The sequence below is a fragment of the Ascaphus truei genome, chromosome 3 (genome assembly GCF_040206685.1).
Source record: "Ascaphus truei isolate aAscTru1 chromosome 3, aAscTru1.hap1, whole genome shotgun sequence".
Lineage (NCBI taxonomy): Eukaryota > Metazoa > Chordata > Amphibia > Anura > Ascaphidae > Ascaphus > Ascaphus truei.
Window position 1 is genome coordinate 424,304,733 of NC_134485.1, and position 12,941 is coordinate 424,317,673.

A 12,941-nucleotide genomic window follows, 5' to 3' on the forward strand; every position below is an offset into this window, starting at 1 on the left:
TACATAGTTACATAGTAGATGAGGTTGAAAAAAAGACATACGTTCCACCTATGCTAAATTTAGACAACAGATACTTTATCCTACATCTATACTTACTTATTGATCCAGAGGAAGGCAAACAAAAAAAACCAGAGTCCTATCATCCAATGATATCTCATAAGGTGAAAAATACATTCCTTCCTGAATATTGAACTTCAGAGAAGTGTTTGTAGAGGGATTTGCACCTTTTGGTTACCATCTCACTTGCTTAGAAACCTCTCTGAGCACAGGCATGCTTTTCCTATGGATTTTGTACACAGACTATGAGTTATGTGGTTTTTCTCCCGTATCACACTGCACTATCGAATATCTTGGTAATGTACATTATAATAAAATGTATCAAAATAATACCTTCATGTGATACATCATCATTTCATTGGCCAACCGACTTCGGAATTGGGCTTCTCTGACCTGCTTGTAGAGCAGAGACTGGAAAAAAAGGAAACGGAAGAAATGGTCATATAAAAAGAACATTGATGAAATCATTCTGTTATCATGTGCATGTCATGAGCCTCCTAATAACCAAACAAAAAGCTCTTTGCCCTTAGAAAGGAACCTTCTTAATTTGACCATTACCAGAGGTGCCTGTAGCACTTTGTAAAGCAATGCATAGGTGGCCCCTTCAAATGGCTCTTCAACATGCAGCGTTATGCGCGCCTGCCATCAGCGAGAGTACAAATGCAAATTGATGTACCTGTAATGTAGGAGAAGCGCCCGAATAAAAAAAAAGAAGAGCGCGGAAGAATATATACACATAAGAGGCAAAAACTGGAGAGCAAGAAACTATAATGTAGGAGAAAGAAAATGATCATCGCAATTTTCAGACTTCAATTTATAAGAAATGTGTCACTGAAATATAGAATATAACTGCATGTTAGGCAGACTTAAGAAGATCTTGTAAACAAGCCGGAAAATAATTATGTGTTGATTTGGATTGATGGATGGGTGGATTGATTGATGACATTTTCCTCATTTAGAATTAATCAGTTGTATTCAAATCAGTTGAATTAATTAGAATTAGTAAGGACTAGGAACCTTATTGTGTTGTATTTCACATGAACAATTTAGCATTTTCTCAACATTCCATAGCGTAGTTCAGTCGGTTACAGAGCATGAAATTCCATGAATATAGACGGGATCTTACATGAGCAATGCTTATTCCACAATAAATAGAGAATGCTGTGGCCAGGTCTTCATCGAACTTGGTGAATCCAGGGCCATTAATTTTGTTGACCAATTCTGCCACCCCAATGACCTCTGGAAAGGAAAAGCCATACGTTAGACAGTGTATGATATACAGTACCTACAAACTCTTCTCCATGATCACACTAACTAACTATAGCAAACATCACAAACATGTAATGTACCCAGATCAGATCTTATTGGACCAGAAGGAGTGATCCATAACTACTGCACATGTAGGGACTCACTACACCTTTACAATTCTCATGCTTGCCAACATCATCATCTACTGACTTTATTTGAATTGAAGGAAATGTTTATCAGGGAACAGTTACAAAAATGCTCTGTCTTTTTCAGTGAACAGTGATGGAGACTCATAAATAGGATAGGTGGCCACTGCACTCTCCACTGCCAGAGGGGATTTGCAATGCATTGTTGTCCCCCATGTCAGAAAATGACTTAATACATCAATATGACATCAGTTGAAGTTATTTTTAGTTAATTTGGGGGGAAATGAAGGGGCGTACGCATCTCTGGTTAACAATCAGCACCAGGTGTACTTCTCTTGTTTGTAACGCTGGGATATTTTATAATAGGATGTACCACACACCCAAACCCATCATTTGAGTATCCCATTTTAAGAGTTGGAGCCCGCTGTATAACGCAGTTTACACAGCCAAGCCTGTTAAAGGAAGTGCAATGTTCAATGTAAATGGTGTCTACGAGGCCATTGATGCTGACAATGATTACGACTGAATCCCAATAAGTAACTCGGGACTGTTCTCAATCAGATTGAAGTCTGTTTTTCCTAACTATAAAAACTTGCTTCTAGTCCAGACTCCTGCAGATATTGTAATCAGACTGTCTTCTATCTGCTACACAAGTCATGGCGCTCTTGTTGTGAGACTCCACAGGGTTCCTGGGAACACTTTTCATATGAGATCCAGATTTATCTAAAAAGGCTGCCATGATTTTTAAAGCACCACACAACAAATCAGTGTGTTATTTATGGCTTTTATCTTCTATTTATTGTTCCTTGTTTAACCAATTCAGTATCAGGGAAGTCTGGAATGCTTAGTTCTGCGCTAAAGACGATAAAAGGTTAAGGCTGAGAGGAGGAAGGAATTTAGAACCAGGACGTTCTTCCTGTCCCCTTTGGGACACTTTTAGGAGCCTTAGATTCTCCAGCTGTACTATATGGAATGTTGTGCTCTGTAAATGCAGCCTGGCAATCAGAACAACTCAAGCGAAAACTGCTGAGCAGGTGATACACTTTATCACAGTGCCAAGCACAAATCCCTCATTCTGTTTGTGCTTGGCATTTTCACCTAAACATTTCAGCAACTAATAACTACATTACTCTCTGGTTCAGTGCACCTACTCTCTCAGCAAAACACAGTTACATTTACATGTTACATTTCATCTGCCAATATGAATTTATATTTACTTTTACTGCCTTAGCTTTCCATTCCAGGCTTTTTACACTACACCATCCTTAGGGACACTTCTTTGTTCCTTGAGGAATTGCAGCCCGTAAGTCACCACAGCGCATCAACAACCTGATCTCGATTAAATAACTACCTTTTTTTAAGAGTGGGCAGTGTCCGAGCATGTGTCAGCGTAATACATTTTCTTACTTATCCTATTCCCCAAACCGTTGACACCTCCCCCACTATGAAAAAGAGAGAGAACAGGGGGGTGCAAAACAAATCCCAGTGCAGAGTTAGAAATCGCACTAACAAATGAATGAATAAATAATAGTGGTCAATAGTCCCGGAAAAATAGGTACATGTGATGTATAATATAATATAATATTGCATTGTACTCACACGGCCATGTGTGGTACTAAATCAGGTTCAGGCTAGGTGAACCTGACGAAGCATTACCACATGCGAAACGCGTTGTTCATGCAAGGACCTGGATCTTTTTGACCGCATACGGCAACTGTAGCCTGCTCAAGCGCCGTGACTGCAGTCCTGACCACCGGACGCGGGATCAGGAGAGCACTGTGTCGAAGTGCGGAAGTCGGCTGCGGTCACCAGAGGCGGTTACCTACATGCGAGTTAATTGTTACTCACTTTTTAACTTGAATAAAATTGCACCTTTGTATCTGTACCTGCGGTGTTGTTTTCTCTCACATACATATGGCACGAGTAATGAAGCAAAGACATGTGATGCTATACTTCTAAGAAATCAGAAAAGGGAGCAGAAGCCGACGGCTGCAGCGAAGAAACACAAGATACCATTCCCTGGATTTAGTACCACACATGGCTGGTTGAGTACAATACTATATTATATTATACATGACATGTACCTATTTTACGGGGACTATTTACCACTATTATTTATTCATTGATTTTTTAGGGCTATTTGTAACTCTGCACTTCGATTTGTTTTGCGCCCCCCTGTTCTCTCTCTTTTTCATATTCTATTATGGGGATCATGGGAAGACCCTCCCTGGGGTTGAGCAGCAAATACACACTTTGGGCCAGTGTTACACGTTGGTCTTTTATCTTTTGTTATTTCGTCATTGTTTGTACTATTAAGAGGGAGCGCCCCAGTTTGCCTATACCTGTCCCACTAACCTGCGGCTAAATTACAATAACCCACCAATCCCTTTTTCCTGGTATACATTTTTGTTACATCACATACACATGCTTTGTTCTACTCTACATACTGTATGAAGAAGACACTTGGGAGATTTCCATAGCTCACGTGCAATGCAGCATTCACATACTGTAGGATTTCAAGTAACTTAAAAGTGCTCAGATCAGTATACACACGTGTAAGAAATATGTATTCTGTATGTCATTCAGAATTGTAACTGTGACAAATGTCTGCTATCACATCTATTGCCAATTTTGTATTCATGACATTTCTGCTGATTTCTCTGGCAACAAAAGGAGAAGTCGTGCTACTGGATTAACCAGGATAAGCAGGAGAGGCCCAGCAGATACAATGTGCCTTTCAAAGATAAGCACGTGGAGATAAGTTCATGGTCCAGTGATTATGCAAGAGTAACCCCTACTGATCTGAATTGATCTGTTAATGGAACAGATCAATAATGGAGGTTAATTTCATGGTCAACTGCGACATCTACAGGAGTTTGTTCATATGCTGACACGGCAAGAAATATTGCTGACATGGCATAACCGACCTGATTGGCTGGGGCTGTTCTTACCGTGTGGGTGTGGTGTTTCAGGGCAAGTATAATTACTGCAGTTTAAGTCTACTGAAGTAGGTTCCTCACAGAAGAGCGCTTGGAATAACTTGTCCAGTTCACACAAAGACCAAGGTTGTACTACACCTGTATTATATACTGAGCTTATTACAAGATAAGTTACTTCAAGTAAAACCTGTGTGTCAGAATTATCCTACCTTCCACATGCAACCCATTTAAGTACCAGAGGTGCCTCTGGCAGTAAGTGGGTTAGCAGGAAACAGCAAGCCTGTGGGAGCAGAACACATTATTTGGGGATATGACAACAGAGTGTCGCATGTAACAGGTGCCAGACTCACCATTACTCTCATTCTTGATGGGGAAGCACAGGATATTCCGGGTCCTGAATCCAGTGCTGTCGTCCACCCCCCGGTAGAATAGGGGATGAGAATAGGCGTCTTTAATGTTCAGGATCTGGCCCGTTGTGGCCACGTGGCCACATATACCTTGGTCCGCTGGAATCCTGATCTCGTAACTCTTGAAAACAAAGGGTTAAGACACATGCAATACAATGAATCGCAACATCCCTTATCATTAGGTGACCTTCTAACAGAACATCACTTCTAAATGTTTTATTGAGGCATGCCCATACAATATTCCTTTTGAATATGATATAACATTATACAGTATATGAATAATATTCAATAGAATATTCTATTATGGTATAAATTGGTACATTAATACATACTCAAAGATTTAGCTTAATAAGTATCTACCACATAAATACTCCATATAATAATATAAGCTATAGGGTGAAATATATCAGTCTTTCAGTTGCAAAACTGCCCCATTGTTGCAATATATATATATACAGGGGGGTTTTGATAATGAATCCTTTTGAAGCAACATTACTGTATAACATGGCTTTAATCTGCGTGGAATCAAGGAGACGCTCCAAATGGAATTAATTCAACAGCCAGTAACTTACGTCATCCTCTACGACTCCGCCATCAAACACTTTGGCTACGAGCTCATGGCTGTGTCTCTCCAGCAGGAAAACAGAACATCTGTCAGGAGAGTCACAAAAGCAGAGTCGTCACTTATGTGCAGCTCTAATAAACCCGGCGATCCAAGCGGTCTTGAGAAAGTGTTAGTAAGAATCGTGGAATTCAGCTACTTCCTGCTAGTTGCTCTAATGTTCTGCAAAGTTACGATTAGGATCAGCATTCTGGTTTGGGTGGAGCAGGGATGGAATTGGCACAGAGATGGGGCAGGGGATACAGAGTCCCACTGCCTATTATTTGCAAATCTATAGTTTCATGGTCAAAACAAATTTGTTGATATGTTCAAAAACATCAAAGGTGCAAGAAGGAAGCATATTTCATAGACAGAGAAATGCTGGAAAAAGAGGTCCTACTCTGAAGCTAGAGGGTGGATTCAAGAATAGCCTCCAAACAGAGGTGGTAGAGGATACTATAGAAAGAGTTAAATTCTTGGGATAGATACTAAATATGAAAGAGACCAAAGGATCTAATAAGGTCTGAGGTTTCACCACAGATAGAGAATGAGCAGAATAGGTGGGTCTTATCTGCAGTCAATGTCTATGTTGCTAAATTGTTGTTTTTAGGACATTATTTTATCGGTGAAACCTGCCTGGCACAGAGGGCTATCTGAAGTTTTTTTTTGTGGTCATTATTATTTGCTGTACCTACATTTCAGCGTTGCTTAGGTTCCTTGCTTCTGTTATGATTTCCTGCAGCAGCACTGACACGTCATCTGAAAGAAGGAGACAGTGCCAGATATTGAGGTTTTTGGCTTGGTGTTGCTGACACATCATTCCAGACGGAGATGTGAATTCAGGCTTATTTCTATTAATACATGCCGATAAAAAAACAAAACAAAAAAAGAAGCAGATATAGCAGAACTTGGCTTTTCGGCCAATATGCAGAGTCTGTTAAACAAAATAAAGAAAACTCAATGTACATCTTAACTCTTTGAGTGCCCCTGCACTCTAGGGGCTTTATAACTTGTAGGGCACATCATGTCAGACATGCTCGTTGCAATGGAGAATTGAACGTTATCAGAACAGTAGTGTAGTATCTTCCACTTCCATTACTGTCCGGGGGGCCTGCCCGCGATTACGTGATCACTACAGCACGCGATCACACGGTTGAGTGACGGAAGGCCAGTGGCACATAGGTTATGTGCCCCAGCACTGAAAGGGTTACATTAATTCACGGTACATTCAAACTTTTTTTTTTTTTTTTTTTAAGACAAATAATCCCCTTTGTGAATCTTTAAGCGCCAAAATCAATGAGATTTAGAAGTTCTGCACTGAAAACAAAAATGCCATTTTACTGTGAGATTAACTTCAAACCAGCGAAGAATTCATGTGTCGATAGCCGGAGGGAGCTGTAATGAACTGCTCTGCAATGTTATAAACAAGCCAAATATTTCTATAACATTCAATCAACAGGGAGCAGAACCTGGAAAAGGGCGGTCACACAGTATATTTGTATAATTCTCATGGGGTTAAGGGCAGCAATTTCAACCACATAATCATCATGTCTAAAGAGAGATTGCGCAAAGAAGGGCTATGGAAATGGTGCATGGAGTTCATCAGAAAACGTATCAGGAGAGACTAAAGGACCTCAAAATGTACAACGTGGAAATGAGATGGGAGAGGTGGGATGTGGGTGAAACTTTCAAACACATGAAGGGTTTCAACAAGGTGAAAGAAGGGAGCATGTTTCAGAGACAGAGAAGGGTCGGGCTCACAAGCTGGAGGGTGGGAAGCTCAGTGGAATGGTCTCCCAACAGAGGTATGAATGCATTCATATGGTAAAAACTAAGGGTGGGAACTTTCACTGGTGATTTTTTTTCCTTTGGAATATAATTGGGTTCGGTTTTGTAAAAAAATGACAAAAGGTTACAATCTAAATCCAGCCCTGTCTCAGGTTTGACAATCACAGCTTCCCCCATGAGGAGGAGACAAGGCTGCACCTCACCATGATAAATGTTCTCAATCAGAACATTTATAATGAATAACATGATATATTTCGTGTAAAGACATACAGTAGGCCCTCATTAAACATCCTGAGAAGCTTGTGCGGAAGAGGCCAGTGTTGGTGTTCTAAAGGTGGCCGACAGAACAGGACACTCCCACCCATGCTATGGTGGCTGCTGGCAGGAGATCAGCCTCCCTCTGACTGGGATTGTCTGCGCCTGCTCCAGGGCTTTAAATAGCAGCCAGTTGCTCCTAGCCAGTGCTCGTGCAAAGTATTATTATACTGGGTGTGCTTACTTGTCCTGTTTCCCCTTGTCCTTGCTATTGATCTTGTTGTGTTCCCAGCCTTGAAGTCTGCCCGTCTCGACCCCGTAACCGGACCCGACCATTCTTGCCTGCCACTTGCCTGGACCCTGGAACTGGACCCAGCCATTCTTGCCTGCCGCCTGCCTGATCCAGAACCGGACATCCCTACCCATGCATTTCTAAGGCTCTGATCCCAGGCCAAGGTCAGCGTATCACTCCCTACTGTACCTCTGCGTTCATATCCTTACTTGCAGACAGCAACGTTAGGGCTGTTCTATAGTGCGCGCACTTGCTACGCCGTGCGCGTGTGCTGCAGTTCTTAGTTTCGCCAGTGTGCGTGGAACCGGCCGACAGGGGGGAAGATGAGTAAAATAAAGAATTTGCGCCGCAACCGCCGCTGAAATGGGTGTATATGTGTGTGTGTGTGTGTGTGTGTGTGTGTATGTATGTACAATGTTAATAAACAATTTATTAAAGTATTTATTTATTTAAAAACTTATTACACACACACACACACACACACACACACACACACACACACACACACACACACACACACACACACACACACACACACACACACACACACACACACACACACACACACACACACACACAGTATCTGACTCGCTCACAGCTTACACACAAAAAAAGCGTGCGGCACAGGCACGCACGCACGGCCGCACACACTATAGAACGCCCCTTACACTCTCTCCTAAACTATAGTTAATTAGATATCTCTTCCTTCATACTTGTGTCAGGACACGTCTACAGAAATCCACACCACTGTATCTTAGAGCAGCTCTACTCAAACAAACATAACATGCCAAAATGTATAGGGGAAATTATCTGTAACCTTCTAAAATGTTAGCTACACAAGTACAGTATATACCTTCCCATGGGAAAATGATCAATGAAACAATTTCATCAGCTGGATGAGGTGAAAGAAATATGTGAGATTTCCCTGTCAGCTTCTATTTGGCACTTTACGGAATACCGGGTGAATACTGAATTGGGTGAGATGTGCTTATTTGCAGATTGCACGGATCAAATTCAATTGAAGAATACAATGTACAAGAATTTTTGCAAAGTTTGGAGTTGTGAGAATGATATAATGAACATGGTAAGATAACATTTAGGGTGATATTCCCATTTAGCGCTTGTGCTAGTGTTTGTCAAACTCAAATGTTTATTCTATAAACAAGTATCATGGATAATGTTTTAAAGCAGCTGTCCAAACTGATTATTTATTTTTTTACATTTTATTTTTTTCCCTTTTACAGTAATATGTTCATCAATACAATCCACACAATGATAAGTAATTAACTAACTTGCCGATCGATCCGTTCTCCTGTGATCGATCGGCGAAGATTCGGCTCGGGGGTTCACTAAATGACAGTCAGTGCAGCAGAAGTGGACCAAAGATGCAAAGTTCTGTGGGGAAGATCATGTGACCAGGCAGTCCCCAGATACAATTGGTGCACTGCTAGAGAGAGGGCAGGGCTCAAAAAGGGGTGTGCCAGAGCCTGTTTCAGAAGAGGAAGGGGATGTGACTTTGTAAATGGTTGCTATAGAAACAAAAAATGCTTGTTACATTATAATACATAACAAATGTCACAGAGTTGCTGTTTGTTTTTTTTAAATGCTACAAGTATTTTCACATAGTACAGAACTGATATATATATATATATATATATATATATATATATAAAAAATAAACACACATATAAGATATTGCTTGGTCTGCAGCTTTAATTAATTAGTAGGAGGAGACTTTATTACAGTATTTAAATCACATTGCTTTCTTAAGGCAGCCAAATAGCTGTCAAGATTAGTGAACTCACATGAGAAAGATGTATGGGTTTTAAATCAAAACATGACATTTCAATAGCTGAATAATTCTAAATTCTCAGGGACTATTTATTAGTCTGGCAGTTACTAAAGAACCTTACATAAGTTCCTTTTACTATGTCTAATGACAGCCTCTTATCTGAGCTCCTTAATGTGGGGTTGGTTATTTAGTCCCACTCACTAAGCACACAGAACACGAATACTTGGAAGGGCGTATTTACGGCTGATGTCTGTTGACATAACTGCTCTTTTAGGGGATTTCTTCTCTGTAAGTTTGCACTGATTTCTATGCATGTTAACCCAGGCTGTGCTGAAAAGCTGTATAATACGGCATTCGTAAGCTTACAGGGATCCATGTCAAAATGGATTTGAAGCAAAAGGTGATACTGTGTGCTCATTTGCATTTCCTTTCCCAGAATTCTTTGCTGCAGTGGAAGTGCTGTATGCTAGGAGATAATGGTGAAAAGCAAGGGTGGCAGACCTGTTTGAGACATGTGAAATTGCTCATTAGTGATTCTTTTAATTTGCTGATGCTATACCGTGCCAGTTTTTTTTGTCGCTTTTTTAACCCACACCGTAACTTATTTAAGGTGTCACTGATTTCTAAATAAGATACAAGATTTAGAGGCCAGGGAGTTGTCTAATTCACCTACACCTTCCCAAATAGGCACCTACACCTTCCCAAATAGGCATGTCATTCTCTGGCTTCCAGAGTAGGCATCTATTATATGGAATGTGAATTAAAAGAAGGCAAAACGAGAAGAAACTATTCAAGAAATACCCAGGAGAGGATACGTACATTAATATGAGAGTTTGTATTAATCTATGTACTGTATCAGGTAACTAGATTTATTCCAATGACAAATTGTAGTTTTTCTATTGGGGAGTCTGATATTCCATTCAGATGCTCTACTAATGGTCATCCAACCCTAACGTCTTATGAATTTGGTATCAAGCTACATTACAAATGCTTACTGAAGTCCAAGTTGTAGCCTGTGCTATTGGCCACAGTAATAACGTGTCACAGGCTTTCCACTGGATTAGGAATACTGCATATATATTATACAATAAATCATGACAGAATGGCCAATGGCAGTGGTTTAATCTGTACATTCTTTTACACAGCAACAATACAATGGGATTCTGACTCTTCCAGTGGTAGAACTAGACTGGTGAGCCCCGGTGCAAGTTTAACAAAAGGCTCGCTCACCCCCAGGGGTCCTACGTGTGGCGTGGATTCAGTGGTGGTGATGGAGGGAGCCCATCCGGTCAGTGATTGCGGAGTAGACTCTTGGTGGGGCCTAACTTCTGTGTTAGGACCACCTGAGTGGTCTCCCGCCGCCAGCACCACCACAACCGCACCACAGACAGGGCCCCGGTGGCAGCGTGGGACCTTCAGAAATGACGGAACGCTGTTTTGGCTGCTAAAATTCGTGCCGGACAGCATTCCAGCAGGTGGAGGTCGGGCCCCTTAACCGGCTGTACGTATGGTAGTTCCGCCACTGGACTCTTCCTTTCTATCCAAATGAATCAGGGGACATGTAATCCTTTATATGAAATAGTAACTAAACCCACCACGCAGTATTTACTAGCCTTTTGGGGGCCCCCAGGGGATTAGGTTTTCTTCATCCATTGTTATACAAAAAGAAAAGCTACTGCTCAGCTAGGGTGTAGTATGGTCAGTGTATGATGGGTGCATACAGGGATAGATTACCTAGCAAATTATTCCCACAAACACTGCTAATTTACACTTCCTCACACATAAAACTGAATGTTTAAATAACAAAAAAATAAAATAACAAACACACACATATATTTAAAACAAAATTTACATTCTTGCATTGTTCATTCTAGAGATGCTAGAAGGTTCCTGGAGCATAATAGATTCCTTGTGGCATTCTGACAAACAAACACATCAGGCATAGAGTATCCATCCAATTTTCTCTTTATCTTCGGTTGGCATAGGAATTTTATACTATCCTGAGTACATTCCCAACACAACGGACCATTTTCTTCCAGATAAGCAACAAAAGTTAACTTCCATTCGTTGAAGTTTGTACTGATCGGGCACTGATCTTTTGCATAGTTCTTTTGCCCTTTTCTTTAGCTATAAATCTACACACATTACTAGTCCATTTGTCTGCCTCATAAGTACTAAGTAGAGGCATCAAGGCTTCTGGACTCAGATGTTATTCCAGCTGACTGGAGGTCTTATAGGTGTTTATGTAGATCTTCTAGGTCCCTTCTAGCCCACATCTAGTTCATAGTAGGAGAAAACCTCAACTCTGCCAGCCAATTCAGAACATAACCTAAGCTTCCATTCTTCTGGGATTGTGGAGTCCTTAGAATTTAACTGCTCAGGTGTCAACTGTCCTTGAAAGTCAGTGGTCCTTACTTTTCTATTGATGCTCACTATATCCAAATGATACAACTGGGCAACCCTAGTTACAGGAATTAGTGTAATTTCACAAATAATAGCTAAAAACAGAGGAGATACTGGTTGTATTAGTATCTCTTCTCTTGGGCTGTTTCTAGCCGGTAGCAGATGGCTGACTTGGACAGAAAATTCTTTCATCTGTTCTCTCAAGACTGAAATGTCATCAGACATTGACACACGAGGAATGTAGTTCCTATACAGAAGAACTATAGCAGACACTTCATGAGAAATTCTCTATGAACACATATAGGTACAACTGACATAGCATTGCAGTATTAGCAGTTGTGTTACATTAGTACCAGCGTCTCATAGTCTTCAGTTGTGTCTCAATGATTAAAATCTGCATCTTTCCATCAAAATATCATTATTTTGGTACAGAACCCGGTCTCATTGAATTCGGACCTTGGAGGTTGACATCTCTGATGATGATATACTTTGGGGTTCAGTGCGATAGCCGTTATCGACCAACCAAGTGAATTAAACCCTCGATGACTGTGGCCTTCAACCTGAGTTCTGTGGAATCTCGGTGGGGAGCAAGGGGCGAGGGGGAGTACAGATACATTTGAATTGATTTAGGACATTTGAGAGGTTAATGAACAGTAGTTTGTTGTACAGTTCTGCTGCAGAAGGGCGGCTTGAATTCTATCTACTGATAAAATAGTTGACTGAGGCAAAATTCTCTTGGCAATATCAACAAACCAGCTCCATTACCTGCTGTCTGCCTGATAATTTGAGCACTGATTAATTTGTCAGCTTTCGAATAGCTAAATTAGGAATTGTGATGGATTCTCACATTTTCTCATTGGTAAGGCTGACAGCTGACAACATGTCTGATGATTAATTTTAATTATTTTCATTCAGCATCCTAAATGTACAAAGCGACGAACACAGTGCAAGAAACCAGCCACTGTGACTTTTAATAAAGTCTTTCCTTTGTGTACAGTAGCTGCAGGATAAAA

General features: G+C 40.8%; 1 protein-coding gene across 1 annotated transcript in view; it reads right to left on the reverse strand.

Moving 5' to 3' along the window:
* The window catches only part of PDE2A (phosphodiesterase 2A), an 818,679-nt gene that overhangs the window by 53,251 nt on the left and 752,487 nt on the right, over positions 1–12,941 (reverse strand). Inside the window, exons 16-20 of the mRNA XM_075593270.1 lie at positions 6,094–6,157; positions 5,370–5,448; positions 4,741–4,918; positions 1,184–1,296; positions 391–468 (exon numbers count right to left, since the gene is read on the reverse strand). Of these exons, the coding sequence (XP_075449385.1) occupies positions 391–468; positions 1,184–1,296; positions 4,741–4,918; positions 5,370–5,448; positions 6,094–6,157 (512 nt within the window). The remainder of the gene's footprint in view (positions 1–390; positions 469–1,183; positions 1,297–4,740; positions 4,919–5,369; positions 5,449–6,093; positions 6,158–12,941) is intronic.